Source organism: Engraulis encrasicolus, chromosome 16, assembly GCF_034702125.1.
Source record: "Engraulis encrasicolus isolate BLACKSEA-1 chromosome 16, IST_EnEncr_1.0, whole genome shotgun sequence".
Lineage (NCBI taxonomy): Eukaryota > Metazoa > Chordata > Actinopteri > Clupeiformes > Engraulidae > Engraulis > Engraulis encrasicolus.
Window position 1 is genome coordinate 10051094 of NC_085872.1, and position 20035 is coordinate 10071128.

General features: G+C 44.1%; 1 protein-coding gene across 1 annotated transcript; it reads left to right on the forward strand.

Moving 5' to 3' along the window:
* The first annotated feature begins 814 nt into the window (after positions 1-814).
* LOC134465105 (lipoprotein lipase-like) lies at positions 815-8428 on the forward strand. Its single transcript, XM_063218560.1, has 10 exons — positions 815-1019; positions 1317-1489; positions 1898-2077; positions 2557-2665; positions 4182-4415; positions 4772-5014; positions 5572-5692; positions 6098-6274; positions 6613-6720; positions 7245-8428. Exons 1-10 carry the CDS (start codon positions 926-928, stop codon positions 7318-7320), a joined length of 1515 nt encoding a protein of 504 aa, XP_063074630.1. The 5' UTR covers positions 815-925; the 3' UTR covers positions 7321-8428.
* The last annotated feature ends 11607 nt before the right edge of the window (positions 8429-20035 follow it).

A 20035-nucleotide genomic window follows, 5' to 3' on the forward strand; every position in this document is an offset into this window, starting at 1 on the left:
ACCACTAGGGGTACGCGAGCACACTGCAGGGGGTACTTGGAAAAATGTTACTACTATAACAAATGTATGGAGTAGTCATATCAGGACAGAGAAAGCGATATAGAACATGAATTAGGGGGTACTCATGGCACAGCAAAAATGCTTAGGGGGTACACAAGACAAAAAAGGTTGGGAAACACTGGAGTAGAGTATCGTTAATTGATCCCAGGGGGAAATTAAGGTGTCAAGTAGCATACACACATAAATAAAGACATTGCCCACAAGACATAACACACATATTTACACATAAAATAATCATATATAGCTCACTGTTGCATACATTTTGCCAAGGCATCTCTCTCTCTCTCTCTCTCTCTCTCTCTCTCTCTCTCTCTCTCTCTCTCTCTCTCTCTCTCTTTCTCTCTCTCTCTCTCTCACACACACACACACAGAACCATAGTGATAGAATAGTGCAATCTCAATATCATGCTGGGACGCACTCCAAAGTTTGCAGGTACGAATTAGGTAGATGAAGTGAGCCAAATGCAGGGGTCACTCTCAGTGATGTCTCTCAACGTGGACATGTTTGTTATGATGAGTGATTCTAAATTAAGATTCAGAACAGTATGTGTGTTGCGTTCCTATATGCACTGTAGGATAGGCAGTCCTCCTTTCGCTGTTGCCCATTGTCACGCGTGAGAGAGCAACGCACGTTCACTGAAGCTGCTGTGGGCCAGGACAATCAGTGACGCTCTGTCTCACTTTCAGCCAATAGGACACGAGTAGAGAGTGCGTTTAAATGGTATAAAGCCTGACCTAGAGCAAGTGGGGGTTAGATTGTTTATAACACAGAGAAAGATAAGGCAAAGCCCGAAAAACAAAACGGTTACTCTCCGTTTCTCACTTGTGATATTGTTTTCAATAATACGTCTGAATCTACTGTAATATGGGAAAAGAAAATCTATGGCTTCTGGTGATTTGGATTTCTTTGATTAAGAGCTGCGAACCTTTGAAGACGACAAACGGATCACTCGTTTACAGTAAGTGACAACTTTGTCGATGCCTTGAAGCTATAATGTGCCCAGCCTAATTTGTTAATTAGATACCACATTGAAATAATTGTAGGCCTAACCATTGTACTGAAGACTTTGACATAGTCATTTAGATGCATTGCTTGTTTTACCTACTAAACGAAGCAGCAGATCAATGTTTGAAGTTTTCATTTCCACTAATGTGCAACATGTTTCCAGTGAAAAGTTCTCGGTCCTCGCCGGGAGCGCATGGCACAGGTGCATTTGTTTTGCGTTCATTCTTTTTTTTAACCTTTGCACGCACAGACAACGCCACTCTTTATGAGGAAGAAAGCGAAATAGAGAGCAGGTTTTCACTGAGGACCTCAGACGAACCAGACGAGGACGTCTGCTACCTTGTTATTGGAAAGCAGGACACCATCTCCGAATGCGGATTCAACGCCAGCTCGCAAACTTTCGTGATCATCCACGGCTGGTCGGTGCGTATTATCGTGCGCCTGCACTTGATTCGGCTTGCAGACACCCATAAAGTGCACTTCACTTCATTAACTTGAAGAACTCGCTTTGCACGCTTCTGTAATAGCAGGTGTGGGATTAAATCGTAAAATAAAGAATGCCCTGCCCTCCTATAAAGTGTGCTTATTTTCATGGATGGAGGTAGGCTATTCCACAGGCAGTGGCAGCGCTGCTAAACATGAGAAAGGTCCTCCATACCTATCTTCAAAAAGTCTAAAAAAAAACATCGGAGCTTAAAGAACCCCATGTAATTCTATATTGTGAGCCATGCGTGCAAATCACATGTGGTAAACACATTGGCGTCTGGGCCATGAGCTATATGTGTAAGGCAAGCCTCTGACCACCACTGACTGGACTGTGTCTGTGTATAGGTATCAGGACTATTTGAGAGCTGGGTCTACAAGCTGGTGACTGCGCTTTACGAGAGGGAGCCCAGTGCCAATGTCATTGTGGTGGACTGGCTAGACCGGGCCAGTCAGCACTACCCCACCTCCGCGGAGAACACCAAGCTTGTGGGCAAGGATGTGGCCAGATTCGTCAACTGGTTGGAGGTGAGAAATTGCAGGGGCTAAAATCCTGCAGGGCACAAAATGAAGTACAGATGTGCATGTTATGCAACGTGAGGCTTGGAATTGTACAGTTTTCTTCAGTATCACATTTTTAAAACCTATATATTTTAATTATTAAGACCTTAAAAGGGTAACCGTTTATTTTGTGCTCTATGCATTGCACCCCCTGTCCCCCGTTTTAACACTTCTTCTTGTACTACAAAGAAAGAGATAAATTACTTTGACTGCTTTTTCCAGACCAGATAGATCACTTGGTCTGAACTGATGTTTATGTTCCTCAGCCATGTCATTGATTGCCATGCATTGACTTGACCCTTCATGCACACATTTTAACCTCTACTTACATGTATGTATGAAGTGAAATGTTAACCATGGGCGCAATATTTAATGACCCCCCCCCCATTTCTCTCTCTCTCTCTCTCTCTCTCTCTCTCTCTCTCTCTCTCTCTCTCTCTCTGAAGGGTCTGGAGTATCCCCTGGAGAAACTTCACCTGCTAGGATACAGCTTGGGAGCACATGTGGCTGGAATAGCAGGAAACCTCATGAACCATAAAGTCAACAGAATCACAGGTTAGCACACCCACGCGCGCGCCGCGTACACACACAGACACAGACACAGACACACACACACACACACACACACACACACACACACACACACACACACACACACACACACACACACACACACACACACACACACACACACACACACACACACACACACACACACGCATGCACACACGTACACTTTTCACTGCAGCAACCCCTTTCTCGTGCCTTTGGCCCCTAAATTCGTGGATGCACCATGCTTTGATTCGCTAGGGGGGACATTCTTTTCTGTTTAGTCTCTGTTGTTGTTGTTGTTGTTGTTGTTGTCCCATTGTTGACTAGGTACACTGGGCTATAAAAAGACAGCAGTCTCTCCAAATTGGCAGTCTGGCCTGAGTGTGGTTCATTCCTTAGATCCCACCAGTGAAAGTGACACAGAAAGTGGAAAGTTACTCAACATGCACTGTGTGCCATTAGCAGACATGCAAGCAAGCATGCGCTGCGCAAGTTTGCTCATTTCAATCGATAAACTAAATTCTGCGCAAAAGTTAGTAGAGCAGCTCAAAGTTCTTATATGCCATATGGCATGGGGGAACTTTGATCTGCTCCACTTTGAGCTACCTATTGCACAGAATGTGCACAGGTTTATCGATTGAAATGAGCAAATATTTGTCTGCTATGTCCATAATTTTTTATTATTTTTCATTACGTAAATACGTAAAATTAGTTATGGTGTCACCGCCTCCGGACTTCAGTTGTTATTCCCCCTCTGGCCCCTCCCCTGTAGCTTCATCATAGCTTCAAGAACTCGTTTAGCCTGTAAATGTGCCGTGTTTCCCTTGTTGCTCACTTTCTTACTTTCATCCGAAGAAAGGAGGGGAATGAATATACGATGCGTGTGATGTATGTGGGAGTGTGTGTGTTTGTGTGTGTGTGTGTGTGTGTGTGTGTGTGTGTGTGTGTGTGTGTGTGTGTGTGTGTGTGTGTGTGTGTGTGTGTGTGTGTGTGTGTGTGTGTGTGTTTGTGTGTGTGATGCGTCTGAACGGCTGAATGTGTGTGTCTTTGTCTTCGAGTAAGCTAGCATGTGTGTTTGTGTGCATTTCTCTCGCATGACAGACAGGCCCACCCATTGTCTGTAGAAACAGCAACACTCCAGATTAGCACCCAGACAAGACGTCTTGTGTTCTCCCTGACAAATGAGACCAGCAATTCCTCTCTCTTACTCTGCTATTTCTCTACACTACAACTCCCCTCCTTCCCTCTTTCCCTCCATCCATCCCTCTCTCCCTCTATCCCTTCATCTGTTATCCTGCAGTGTGGTCTAATGGTTAGGGAGGGATCAGAGGGTTGCCGGTTCAAATCCCACCATTACCTCTCCATACTCCCCCATTAATGGCTGAAGTGCTCTTGAGCAAGGCACATAACCCCTCATTGCTCCAGGGACAGTAACCAATAACCCTGTAAAAAATAAGTGTAAGTCGCTGTGGATAAAAGCGCCAGCTTAATGTAATGTAATGTAATGTAATTCATATAGGCCTTGACCCAGCGGGTCCCCGGTTCGAGCATGCCGAGGATCTCCGCCGCTTGTCACCGGACGATGCCAACTTCGTGGATGTCCTGCACACCAACACCAGGGGTACCCCGGACCTCAGCATCGGCATCCAGAGGCCTGTGGGTCATGTCGACATCTACCCCAATGGGGGCGCTGTTCAGCCCGGATGCACTCTACGATCCACCATGTCACTGATCGCCAGCTTTGGCTTCAATAGTATGTAGAAGGATTTTTTCCCCCATATATTTGATATGCATGAATATTACACACATTATTTGACTTTTCAAATTCAGTTGTAATATTACTTGTGTATTACATGTAGTTTTTGCTTGTAACTGGCTCATATAAGATATTTTGTGTAATATATTCTGAGGACGATAATATTTGAAGTATGTTCAATGAAACAAGTTCAGTGTGAAAAACAAGTTCCCCAGCAAGTTCCCCAAGATGTCTTAAAACTGCAGTTACTCATTCACTCCTGACACAAGGTCCTCCTCCTCCTCCTCCTCCTCCTTCTTCTCCTCACTTCCTCTTCCTCCTCCTCCTCCTCTCTGATCCCTTGCCCAACACAGACATGGACATGCTGGTCAAGTGCTCCCACGAGCGCTCCATCCACCTGTTCATCGACTCCCTGGTGAACCAGCAGGCCCAGAGCATGGCCTTCCGCTGCAGCTCCAAGGAGGCCTTCTACAAGGGCATGTGCCTCAGCTGCCGCAAGAACCGCTGCAACAAGCTGGGCTATGGCGTCAACAAGGTCCGCTCCACCCGCAGCGCCAAGATGTACCTCAAGACCCGGGAGCACATGCCTTACAAAGGTATTGGGGATGCCTCGCTGTTGATTCAAAGAAGCCAACTGAATAACAAACAAATGGTCTACTACAGAGTACGGCTGTAACGATATTGTATTGAATCGAGAAATCGTTCTGCTATGCAGAATCTCGATGCTGTATCTTGATGGAAGAGGGCAGTATCGTGATACGCCCTTTCAAAGTTGTACAACCACATGATATGATGTGATGGTGCTTCCAAGCTTTATGATTTATTATTATAATTATTATTAATTCATTATCATTTTAAAACTTTCTGTTTTTTTACATTATTAATAACCTCTTGTAACCTATTCTACCATCAAAAAGAAACAGATCGTACCGAACTATAGGTCAAAAATCGTGATACGAACCGAATCGTGAGTGGAGTGTATCGTTACAGCATCTCTTCACCTCAAGCCTTAGTGTAGATAGCCTTAGAGTTGAACTCATCCCTTGGAAGCTTTTTGTTTTTGCATTGATTGGCAAGGCAGATGTGGGTTTGTGTGTCTGATTGGATGATGATGCTAATGACTGGAACAATGTGTTTCCTGTCCCCCTGCCAGTCTTCCACTACCAGGTGAAGGTGCACACGTTCAGCCAGAGGAACCTGAGTGTGGTGGAGCAGCCCATGCAGGTGTCCCTGTACGGCACTCACGGAGAACAGGAGGGAATCGCCATCACTGTGTACGTACAGCAGAACTTTGAAGTCAAGTCAACTTTACTGTCAGTTTCTTCATATGCACAGCACAGGTCATGCAAGGAAATTGAAATTGTGTTTGACTCTATCCCATGCAAAGACATAGACATACACCGGACTGACATTTCACAAGGCATGCATTAAAGTGCAAGACAGGAACAATAGCAATGTAGAGTAGAGTACTTTATTAATACCAAGTGTCTGACAGCTTACATAAGTACGCAAATACAAAACATACACAAGACAAGACCTAATACAAATGATTGCGCATTGCAGTAAACATATAGCACCCACTTGAGTATGTAGTGAGTAGTGAGTAAAGAAACAAGTAAGTAGCGTGGGTATGGCCTTGATATTTATTGACACGTGTCTTATTTGTCACACCCCGTTAGCCCTACCATGTCCACCAACTCAACCATCTCCTTCCTGGTGTCAACTGATGTGGAGATCGGCGAACTCCTGACGGTGAAGCTGCGGTGGGAGAGGGACTCTTACCTGTCCACGCTCTTCGGCAAGAACGAGTTCATGATTCGCAGGCTACGCATCAAGTCCGGGGAGACCCAGTCTAAGTAAGCGGCGTACCTCTGGCTGGGGCCATTCAGACTCTGTGACTTTTAATAGCTATTCAATGATGTCAAGTAGCTTACATAAATACACACATAATGCCCTCACAGACATTTCAAGACACATATAACACAGATGGTAGTTAGTTGGGGGAGGGATGAAGATGAAATGAAGATTGAAATATCTTTGTCAACAGAGATGTTTACTTCACATCTTCTATCAATCAATCAATCAATCAATCAATCAATCAATCAATCAATCAATCAATCAATTATATTGTGTTGTAGATAGTAGATAATTACATGAGCCACTTCTAATGCTGATGTCTTTGTGACTTTTTCAGGCTGATCTTTACATCAAAAGAGGAGGAGTTTGCACACCTATCACAGGGTGGAGAGGAGGCGGTGTTTGAAAAGTCACACGAGAACGAAGACAGCCGGAGACATGCAAGGTGAGTCAACTGACCTGCAAGTGGGAAAGGGACATGGATATCAAAAGTCAAAGTAAATTCATGGTGTAAGTACAACACTTGCACATGATAGTACATAGCAGTTATAGCAGTTAGATAGATTGTGTTGTTGCTGAAAAACCCACCACAAACTTTATCCAACAAGCGCAGAGTCAGCACATGTCTACTGTTTAAGTAAGTTACCTTATATAAGTTAAGATAAGTTACCTGTGCTGTAAGTAGACTGTTTCTTTTACTGTAACTTTTACTTTTACTTTTGTCATGTCTGGAAAAGGAACATATAGCCTATGGAATTCAACGATTACACGAGCAATTATTTATTTATGATGCTTCAAAAAGATTCAAGCTAGTGGTTCAATTGTTGTACACCCACCCATGGCTTGAATGTGGTTAATGCAAAATAAACTACAAAACAGTACAATATAAACATACAATAATATGAAGGGTTTATACAAAAACAATGAATGACAACAACATATCAAAACAATCATCTCTCTTTTCCGCAGACTCCACAGGCTGAAAATGCATGGCAGTTTCTTCAACCAATCCTTCAACCAGACCTTCAACCAGACCACAGAGTGAACCGTCTGTACATAATTCATATCAATACTGCCCTACAAAGGCAAAGTGCAGTAATTTCGTCAACTGAGAAGAAGGCTTTCAAAGCCTTGGTATTTGGTTGGATAATGCAGTTACTGCAAATTTGACACAACAATATTTGGTCACAAGGCTCTCTCACAAGATAAATGAGATGTAATGAAGACCATTTTCAGTCTAAACTCAATTTTGACAAAGCATGTAGTTACTGCACTTTGCCTTTGTAGGTCAGAATACTATTGCTGCTCAGGGGTCTGTAAAGCTTCCAGAACACGTGCAGATTTTGCACCAAAAAATCAGAGTCTGGCTGTTGCACAGATATGGTTTTCAATGACAATGCAAAGTGTGTTGTGGTGACGAACAATATGCTTGTATTTATCTACCTGTTTTTTTGCAGTGTATCAAGCACTTACCCCATAGCATGTCAGTATTTAATATACTAAAAAATCACTTTTTAGGAATGAAGTGATGATATACTTTAAAAGAAATGTATAGGGTGCTGAATGTATTCGTGCTGTATTGTTAAATATTTGTGAATATGTTCAATTTCAATTTTAAAATTGAGATGTAAATAGGAAGTGAAAGTATAGCTCTTCATGTAGGTATATAATCTAAGTCAATAATGCAGTAGCGTGACATCACCTGTGAACTACCTCTATATGTTTCCCCTAGCTGTTACAGTGAAGCAAAACATTCCAGAGTTCCAAAGCTATGAGTGGCCATCTCTTGGTTTGAACAATCAAGACTAAACAAATGGGAGATGTAAAATGTAAACAAATTGGCTCAGACAAACCAATTTCATCTCCTTAAAAAGAGACATGTTTTTTTATAAGTTCTTTGACAATGAACAATTTTGCTAAGTTTATTATGGTAAATTTTAATAATATAAAAAATATAAGTAATAACAATTATACTTACAATTGATAATGGTTCATGGTGTAGATTTTGGTTCATCAAATGCTGCACAGTATAATTTTAGAGCCACAAGTCCTACTGTGTTCACTATTATCCTCAGGTACCAATGTCACAGGACTGTTGATGTTTTTGTATATAAGTCATGTCATACCACTATTAAACCTTTTAAATCTCTCCAGTCAAGTGTGCGGCTAATTCTTTATAATCTATTGATGTGACCCAGATTTGCCATCACAGGAATGCAGTGTGGAGAGAGAGCATCTGAGTATGTGCAATGGAGAATTCATCCTGGAAAATTTGCAGTCAACATTCAATCCTGTCAAAAGGAAATGCATGCACAGAACAAGTCTTCACAAACAATGTGTTAAAGTGAGAGCATAAAGCTAGTTTCTAGAGGTGGTGATATCTCGTCTTGACCAAATTGTTAATGTAATATCATTAGAAGAAATGTTTGTCATGCAAGTGATGAAAATAAATGAAACTAGAAATGCACTCAGAGAGTGCAGACCTCCGTCAAGGAAGCTGTTTGATAGAACATTTGACTGTTTCACCCTAGTCTTTCTGCCTTGTTTTGTGGAGTTAGAAACTGGAATGTCAAAATTCACCCTATCCCGCAATGGTGAAGCATTTAAAAAAAAAAATCCTGGATCTGGATCATGGTCTGGATCACCATTAAAAATGTAATCACTTGTTCCTTTTGTCATATCCAATAACTCCACAGAATTTCAGCAAAATCCATTCATAACTTTCCGAGTTCCGATCCTGCTGACAGACAAACAAACAAACAGACAAACCAACGCGACCAAAAACATAACCTTCTTGGTGGATTTAGCAAAATGTTCAAATTCAGAATTGTCAGTGTTCACATTATGGTTGTTGAACAGATAGATGCACACATCAGTGTGAATGTTGTACTAAACAGCGTGGGAATGATGACCCACTTTATCAAGTTGACCCAATAACACTTGGGTTTAATCCTCTTGGAAGTATGGCAATTTTAGAGCTGAGTTGAGCACAATGTAGGCTGCCTTGTGATGTGACATGATCCATTCTGACAGGGTCATAGAAACCCTATTATAAATGGTTAACTGTGAAAGGTAGCACCATGGAAGCAGACAAAGGGGTCAGTTGTCCCAGGCCCAGGGAGAAGGAGGGGCAAGAATCAGCTTCTCATTACATTGTATGAATTGAGTGGGGGGCCATTATACATGGATTTGTCCCGGGCCCGGCCAAAGCTGTCAACAGGCCTGCGTAGCACTGATGCAGCACTGTGTCATGGTGGTGGTGGCATGATGAGAGTGACCTGGAGAGACACTGGGTGGACTGGTTTACTTTCACTCAGAGACATGGTGGAGATGACCTCAGATGCTGAATCTGATGGTGTTGATCAGGGCCTCTGACAGCTTTGGCCGGGCCCAGGACAAAGCCATCTGAAAGAGCCGACCCCCGTCAACTCATACAATGGAATGAGTACCGAATTCTGGCCCACCCCATGCTGTCTAAGTGCACGCGTGGTATCCTTTCACTACAACTGCCTTCAGAAAAAGAAAAGTTTAACATGAGGTCATGGGGTGGGGGGTGGGGGGTGGATTGCCATTATGTGATTCAAGGGTGAAAGGACCATCCTGTATGAAAGCAAAGCCAGCATGTCACTGTCACTGAGGTTGTGGTCCTGCTAAGACTGTGTGTCATGGTCAAAGTGCATGTCTGGGACCTTGAGACCTGGATTTGACGACACGTGCGGTGACACAGTGACGGGTGTGGTGACAGGACCCTCGCAATGAGCACAGCGTTGTGAAATTAGACAGCAATCATTGGTCTTAACCATCATCAAGGTGTGGTGCATAGGTGCGCACAGATATGGATAGGGTGGTGCTTAAGCACCTGCTCCTTTGCCCTACTTGGCAAAAATGCCCTCTTTGAAAGCTTTAAAAAAAAAAAAAAATGTTTAGTTAAAATGTACTGTGGTCCTCACCAGAAAATAAATAAATGAAATAATAACAATAATAATAAAATGGTTTTATTCTATCATTCCCACGGTAATACCTGTCAGATTCCGTCATTGGCAGATGATGGTCGGTGCAGCTGGACAGCATGATCTGAAGTCCATGTGTTGTTCTTGGCCGCGCTCCAGAATATGTGTTTCAAGACATGCTTGGGATTGAGGGGCCATTTGTTTTGCATTTTCTACCCACATGAGCAGTCGTATAATACCCATGCACTGTGATGTACAGATCTCACAATCCACGTACGCAGTCTGGCTCGAGATTGTACATTCCCCACTTGGCGCAGTGCAAAAAGAACATATGCCATCACCAGGTTTCAAAAAGATGCAACTCCCTCAAGGCCAAAATGAAAAGATGCAGTAAGACGTTCTGCAAGCTTTCAATTCGGCATGCTCACAAGAGAACACAATATACCTAAATTTGAAATCAGACAGGTCAAAACAAACCCATAAAAAATAGAACTTCCTGTTCCCTCTGCCCAAAACTTTGCGTATGTGAAGCTGTACATTTCTGAGAACTCTGCTGTTCTCTCTGCAGTTGAGGAGCTGTTTCTGAAAATGTTTAGTGTGTCTACCAGTGATACTCTCTTTAAAAAGCTGCAGTGACAGAAGATGGTTCTTGTAAAGACTCTTGCAAGTTTTTTTGTGCCTTTTCGACTTTATTTTGATGGGACAGTGTGAGAGGTGGACAGGAAGTGAATTGGGAGAGAGATGGGGAGGGGTCGGTAAAGGACCCGGGCCGGGAATTGAACCTGGGTTAGCCGCATGGCAGGCGAGTGCCGTACCGGTTGGCCATGGCAGGGCCGACTCTTCTCATAATAACCTTAGAGGTCCTGTTAGTCATACACACACAAAGCATAAGGAGTGTGTACGCTGATTTGAGGGCACTCTGTATGCAACATCTTTAGGATCCCTTAAATATTTGTACAATTGTCCTTATACTCCACCAGTGGGAGAATAGAATAGAATAGAATGGAATGGAATAGAATAGAATAGAATAGAATAGAATAGAATAGAATAGAATAGAATAGAATGTAGAACAGGGGTCCCCAACCTTTCTCGGTCTGAGGGCTACTCGAGGGCTACCAAAGGCTACTCGAGAGCTACTAAGAGCTACCCGAGGGCTACCTGTTTGTTCAAAATCCTCTACCGATATCTTGACATCATTCCCAAATTACATTATGATTGAATGATAATTTGCTTATAGGTTATAAAGAAATAATCTCATATTTAAATTAAGAAGAACATTAACTGTGACTAAAATCTTGTAGTCGTCACTGTTTACTGACATCCTTGGTGGGCACATCAGAAGCTCCTGGAGGGCGACCTGGTGCCCGCGGGCACCACGTTGGTGACGCCTGTAATAGAATAGAATAGAATAGAATAGAATACGATACAATACAATACAATACAATACAATACAATACAATACAATACAATACAATACAACAGAATACAATACAATACAACAGAAAGCAATAAAAGAAAATGTACGGTAATACAATAGGCCTACATATATTAACAGAAATGGCCACAGATCAGTGGCATAGTTTACTACTTATGGGACAGTCATGGTGTTCATGACAATAGGTCTTCCTGTCGCAGACGTCTGATGCAAGGAAGTCAGCCATGAAGAACAGAATTACAGTCATAACATTTAAACACACACTACATCATGGCATGGGGGTCAGAAGAAAACAAGAAGAAGTTTGATTGACAAAGAAACCCTGACAGTAACTAAGGGCAATGCAAAATAAGAAAGACACTTAAGTGTTTACACACTGAAACTGCTGCTTAACCAACAGTTACACAGATAAGCCAGGCTAACACCACCCATTGAAAAACAGAATCATGCGAGATGGTAGAAATTCTTCTCAGCATGATAATGTGAATGGTGACGAACAGGAAACGACATTACGCATTGCAGAAGAAATATCTAACAGTTCAACAACATACCATCAAGCCTACTCACCATGGTTTATGGTGCATGATGAAAGTGAATGAACCCAACACCCACTGTAGTCATTCATTCACAAAACCCTTTCAACTAACTGCTTGACAGAGGTCAGTGCTTCCTTGTCAGGCACGTGATTAGCAGGAATGGACTATGACTCCATGGGCCCCTGGGCCAGACAGAAAGAAAGGCCCATTTCAATGGGTGTTGTTAGTTTGCAAATTGATTTAGGGTTTTAGGCCAGATGTGAGAGTCTATGTTGTTGGGTTTCTTGGGGAGTTAGCCCCCTGAAATCTTTTTTGAAAATACGCAATATGAGAATGGAAGCCCTGAAGACACTAGCCCTGTAATAAATGAGTTGTTACCAGAATGGCAATGACCAATTTGTAATGTAGGCCCTATTACAAAGGGCCCTGTGCACTGTCAAAGTGGTGTAGTACTAAGGTTGTTCATGTTTTCTCTGTGACTATATCAACGTCCCAGTGGCGGGACGGAGCCTGGTAAGAGGCTTCAATATCCCATGCCCCACTCATCATCAACATAGAAACCTATATGACCTAGATAGTCTTCATCGAGCTGAACTGGTGGAGCTCATGTGGTTTTGTCACATGACAACATCCAATCTTACACCCAAAACATGAAGGCCTCTGAGTAAACATCACAAACCCTCTCAAGGCCAAAATAAACCCAATAGAAAAACAAACTACCTAGATTTAAAAAAAAAAAACCTTTCCACTACCATCCTCTGTGGCATCAGGGTTGCTGTGTCAAGTGGAAACACAGAGGTTTGGCCTTCTGTCTGAGTCACTCACCTGTGTGCAGGGCCATTGACAGCTTTGTCTGTGCCCGGGATAAAATCCTTTGAACGGGCCCCTCTCTCAATGCCTAGAATGTAAAGGGGGCCCAATTCACATGACTGTTGGTCTGTTCCATTCTCTACATTGTGCACTGTGTACTGAGATGCAAAGTGAGTGCAAAGATGTAGAAAGTGTGCAGTAACTCCACATCCACACTTCAAAAAATGGCAGATGTGAGGGCCTTATTCGGGTAATTTACACTACACTTCACTCGCCACGATTAGAAATGGAACACCCTACAGTACCCAAACACAGTGCGGAATGGAAAGGGCAGTACGTACGGGGATTGGAACACACGATGTGTCCCAGGATCTGGCAAAAGCTGCTAACGGTCCTCGTTGCAGGCCACAGGCCACAGGCCCCTGCCACTGGGCCCTTGGGCATCCAGACCGGAGGGCGTAAACACACAGCGAAATGGGGCAAAGGGCACCAGACACTTCTGCAGCCTCGTCAATCACCCTCGTTGATAGCCTGTCTCTGCTTACCATCTGTGGCTCACACACGTACAGTATACACACATTACACACACACATAGTACACTGTCTCTCTTTCTACAGTATCTGTCTGTCTATCTGTCTCCTTTTCTGTCTGTCTCTCTCTCCCTCTCTTTCACAGACGCTCTGTCTCACTCTCTCTCTATCCTACACACACACACACACACACACACACACACACACACACACACACACACATGCACATGAGTGTGTGTGTACAGACACACTCGACTTATGCACACACGTGTACACAGAGGGACACACACATGCAGACACTAACTAGTCCCTATGCATACCGGTACATTCCCTTTCACTCATGTACATAGACTTACACACGCACCCACACACACACACACACACACACACACACACACACACACACACACACACACACACACACACACACACACACACACACACACACACACACACACACACACACACACACACTGCCCAGCATGGGCATCTGCAAGGTTCTCTGGTGGTCACAGAACCTGGAGCTCGCAGAACGAATGTGGCCCCTCCAAAAAGGCTCAGAGGTGGCTGGAGGGGCTTTGATGTCTCCACGGTGATTAACTGTCTCTTGGAGCCATGTGTGCATGGGAAGCCGTGAAACTGACAGCTCGTCAAAGGCCATTCTTCTGACCATTTACGTAATGCACAGTGCTAGGAATTGTTGGCATGATGATGTGTGAATATGTGAGGTAAAAGTGTGCGTGCGTGCGTGCGTGCGTGCGTGCGTGCGTGCGTGTGTGTGTGTGTGTCTGTGTGTGTGTGTGTGTGTGTGTGTGTGTGTGTGTGTGCCCGTGCCCATGTGCATGCGCCTGTAAGGCACTGGAGTAAAGGGCATGAGGTGGAAATAAAGCATGTGGGAGTTGAGTTTTAAAAACATTGGCTGAACGCACCAGGAATCATGTGGGCTACACCACCCTGTTTGGCGCAATGCAATTGGCCAATTGGTACATGAACACTTTAGCATGACACATTGCCACAGGATTTCGGCTCGTGATCAGACTGAGTGCACACAAGAGAGTTTCGAGTCGTCATTTTGGCATGACCCTCATATTTCAAGACAGGGCTACCATCTCACATTTATTCCTGACAGAAAAAGTGTGCGAGGTGGATGTATTCTGCATCCACACATCTTTGGCAGACCTATTCATAATCTACGCACTCGACAACCCACATTGTCAATAAAGTAAATATTTTTGTGATATTTTTTTGTAAATATACTCAGTTACTTAGGCCTACAGTATACAGTATGTGTGATAAAGTAAACAGGCACGAGTGCTCTTAAAACACATTTTAAAATAGCAATTCAGCATTTACTTGTGTTGTTACAGTCAATGTTCATGATGTGCACATATATTAGTGCACTATTGCAAATGTTCTTTTCTACCCCTATAGCAATTGGGCAATCATTTCCATTTTGTGCAAACATATCACACGATCAAAGATAGTTTAGGACCACATGCTGATCTATAAACACACAGTACATGCAGGTGTGTTAAGACCCTATACAGTTTATCATACACATTTTGACAGGTATCCTTACGCGATCCCCTGACTGACGGGTCTCTTGTTTTTGTGCCGGCAGGTGTCCCAGGCAAGGAATCGGACAGGGGAAGGCAAGAGGGTCAGGTGTCCCAGGCCCAGGCAGGAAGGAGGGGGACTGAATTGTGTCCCCATTACATTATATGCAATGAATGAGGGGTCTTTCTGATCACTTTCTCCTAGGCCTGGGCCTCAGTGGGCCTGGTTCCAGGAGCCGAGAGAGAGAGAGAGAGAGAGAGAGAGAGAGAGAGAGAGAGAGAGAGAGAGAGAGAGAGAGAGAGAGAGAGAGAGAGAGAGAGAGAGAGAGAGAGAGAGAGAAGGGGACTGGAGAGGGGTGTTTCACCTGCCCTGGCCCTGCATAATCTGTTTTGGGCAGGCAGACACCCACACCCAGCCCCCACACCGCTTCAGACCAGCCATGTGAACTTGACATTGCAAAGGAGAGGAGGACACTGTTGTTTTGTGAAGGGGATGTGTCGAAAAACAATGTTGTATTTACAGTTTGTTAACGTTGGAAGCATTTGGTACTTGCACAACGTACCGTATGCAGCATGGCAAACTGTTAGAACGTGTTGTGAGATTGAGACAAATACAAACAGAACAGTAGTTATGGACCACAGCGGTATCACATCACACAACATTATGATACAAAATAGAAATAAAAAATAAGGCATTTGGTGTAATATTTCAGATGCCAAATAATTTCTCAGTAAATGACGTAGAGTGACATTGCAAAGTGATGTTATTCATGCCTGTCAGTGTCAACCCCAACTACTCACCACTTACACCATTACCCCCCCCCCCCACACACACACACACACACACACATCACATCCAGTGGTACTATCAGAACTCATTTGTACAGTCTACACAACTGAAGCATTTTCCATGGCTTTACATGGCAAAGGCAACGCAAAAGACAATGACTCATAAACTAAAAATACTCCATTAAAGATACCGTTGCTCGAGTGCTGTGTGTTGAAGTCTTGTCTTTTATACTTGACTTGTTGCACATGGCAAACCATTAGCACAAAGTGTGGAAAGTCATATCACTTGAATTTTGAAGGTCGCCGTGCTGTGCTGTGTTGTGCTGTGCATGTGAGGACACAGTACATTTGGAAAAAAGAAACCCGCCCACTACTTGTGACCCGTGCCCCTATAATAACAGATAGATCAGGTGTCAAAAGATTCCCCCCAACCCTACCCCACTACCACCATTACCAGCACACACACACACAGACACAGACACACACAGACACAGACACACACACGCACGCACACACACACACACACACATACACACACACACACACACACACACACACACACACACACACACACACACACACACACACACACACACACACACACACACACACACACACACACACACAAACACACACACCGCGGTCCCACATGGAGCGAGGGCCCCACCTTGTTGGTGTGCTCTAATAGCAGTGGCCTCATGAAGGTAGATTGGTGCAGTACACACAGACACACACAGACTCACACAGACACACACACATGCACACACACGCACACACACGCACACACACGCACACATACTCGCACACACCCACGCTGCCTGCTTAAAGACACCGACAAGTCCTTCCTTCCCTCCGTGCCTGCCCTGGCATGGCGACATGGTACAGATTGTTTCCACTCATTAATGCCAGCAGCCTGAGCCAGCCTCTGGAGCCAGATCTGAGAATGATAACTGACACCTTGCTGTATACTATGGCACCCTATAGGCTGGGAAACAAGGTCAGAGGTTAGGGACCTGACACCCCTGCCTGCCTCCTCCCTCGTACAGCGTTGTCAACACCAAGGGGGGAACGTTGAAGTTGAAACGCATTCACACTTATGAAGTCTGTTGATTTTTGTTCATTGCTTAAACCATGTGATGTGAAGAGGGCTTCACCGAACAGACTAGGAGAACAAGAAATCTGTGAAATATCTTCATGCAATTTCATACAAAAAGACCAAACTGTCTGACGGGCAGTAAAATACACAACTACGTAGGAGTGCTGTCCTGTTTTCTTTATTTTATACATTATGCATGCAGTGAGAGTGCCCAAATGTGTGCTATTAAGGTATGTTTACTGGGACCAAGACTTGATTTCTCAACTCACACTGTCACGGATATTGCAGATAACTTTTGCTTCTTTATTTGTTTTTTTTCATTTGTTTGACCATAACCATAATAATTAAACATGTATGTGCCTTTCGATTGGTTAGTTACATAAATACCCAGGGTGCATCTGTTCCATTTTTTCCATCCGCGCTCTGAATTCACAGACTGAGATCGTATGCATCTATGGCAGTCAAGTTCTATCTGAAGCAGTGGTTCTCAACCTTTTTTCACCCTATCATAAGCCTGCCAACACCCCCTTGACCTCATTATAAGTCTACCCCCTTAGTATTAAAAATGGACATATATAGATTATGGCCTCCCACTCGCAACTAAGTCTCGCTCCTCTCCCATGTCTCCTTCTCACGACCCCCGAAAGGCTCCTAACACTGTAGAGCCCCCTCTAAGGTCTCTTGAGGTAAAGACCAGTGAGGTTAATGTTCAGGCACGGTGTTTGATCACCCACGCCACATTAATGTTGGTTTTCAATCTCTCCTGCCAAACTCGCCTGAGTGGGTGTGTCAAAGGCGTACTCCAAGGCCAAGGGGATGGAATGAAAACCAGACTAAAGTGGAAATTTTGGAGAAGATGTGGTCAGATTTGGCCGACGTCGCTGTTACAGAAAGAGCAGAAAGGTCATTGGAAGCGCCATCCCTACAGTGCCGAACAAGTGTATGTGAGAAAGAAGGGTGGTGGTGGTGGAGGGGCTGTTGACAACTGTGGACAGCAAGGACAATGTCATCTGAAAGCCCCCCCCCCCCCCCCCCCATTTAATAGTTACATGTAATGAAGACCTAATTCTTGACCCTGCTTCTCCCTGGGCCTGGGGCAACTACAACCCCTTTGCCCCCCCTGGGTGGGGGGTAAAGGGGGTATTCATCACAGATATTAGCCTGTTGTGCCCTTGTGCTTCAACAAGGCATTTTGCGGGATAAATGTGGGACACTGTCAGGCAATTGGTTTCTGTGGTTATTGTGGTCAACACAAGGTTGTTTCTGAAAGGGATATTAACTATTAGACGTGCAGTAGTGCACATAGTCAGCCTTCAGGTGTGATCACGTGGGCATGAAGGAAAGTGTGAAGGAGAGTTGTTAGTGGAAAAGCTCGACTCTCTCTCTCTCTTTCTCTCTCTCTCTCTCTCTCTCTCTCTCTCTCTCTCTCTCTCTCTCTCGTCTCTTTCTCGTGCGTGTGTGTGTGTGTGTGTGTGTGTGTGTGTGTGTGTGTGTGTGTGTGTGTGTGTGTGTGTGTGTGTGTGTTCTCCTGTGTTTATGTGTGTGCGTGCGTGCGTGCGTGCATGCCTGTGAGTGCGTTTACGCACTCTCTCTCGTTTCAGTGTGTGTTTACATGTTTCTGCTCAGTCAACTGAGAGAAATGACCCATTTACTTTGCTTGTGTGGCACTGGCAAGCATACGGGTTCAGCTTTGATAGCCTCTTTGTTTAAGCTGAGGAGCCTCAAAAACATCACCCACCCGAAGTATGACCTTCGCTTCTTTACCCCTATAGCTGCTGTGGATGAAACTAGGCCAGCATATTGAACAAATCTGTTTTTGCCCAGGACATATAGTCAGTGCCAGAGCACTGCTATCTAATTGAAGCCATGCCAGGCATGAAAAAGCGATCACTCCAACTCATGTGTAGCAGTCTCATTGTAAAGAATTATGGTACGCACATACACACATGAATGCATGCATGCACACACACACACGCGCGCGCACACACGCACACGCATGCACACGCACACACACACACACAAAAGCATGTGCGCGTGCGTGTGCGCACACACACACACACACACACACACACACACACACACACACACACACACACACACACACACACACACACACACACACACACACACACACACACACACACACACGCAGTAGCGGCCCATTGAGAACTTAGCCGCTGCTCTCTAGAGACTAAATGCCCATCATGGCAATGAGAGCTAATTTAGTCTCTGGGCAGTAGTGGCTCTGTAGTCTAGTCTTTGTAGTCTGGGCAGTGAGCCAACATCCCATAACCTGGAGACCTTGTACATTTCCACACAGCCTACTTGGAACGTATTGCGGCTGACAGATAGGCCATCAGATTGATATTGTCCAGACTCATTTATTCTTGCTGACAAGTTACCAGGCTGGACAGAAGTGTCAGTGCCCACGCCATATTGTCCACGCCATATTCAACTCAATATTAACTGACTTCACTTAAGAAGGTCTTTGTGAAAGATGTTTTATAACCTTAACCCGAAGAAACTTGAATTCATTGTTCATGAGTGCATTTGTCAGAAACTGTGATCACAGGAATCCCTCACGAAACCATCATGAAATAATGGGAAACTGCAGATGTTTATCAAATATGTGTTCCAGATTTGATTTCTTAACTAAATGCGAGGAGTGTCCTGGCACCGCTTATCGGCACAGTGCTGGTTTGAGTCCGTGGGAGATCATCTGGCTCCCAGGTCATTTCGTGTTCAAGGTCTAGACAGCTTCGAAGATGTTGAAAGCATTTGTGCCAGTCCGTCTGTCTGTCCTCAAATGAACTATTGCTTATTTTCATGGTTTTCCAACCAATTTTGCAGTCATTTGTCATTTTAACAATCCAACATGGGCTAGATGGTCTAATGACCTTCAATGAAAGATTGCTATTTCCACGAAATTCGCCTTTTTTTACTATTCATGTTATAATTGCATTTATGGAGGTTGTGAATGTGCCACAACAGTTTGGCTAGTTAACTCTTCCTCCCTTAAAATTGACATTTGACAACCTCCTCTATAACAGAATTTTAC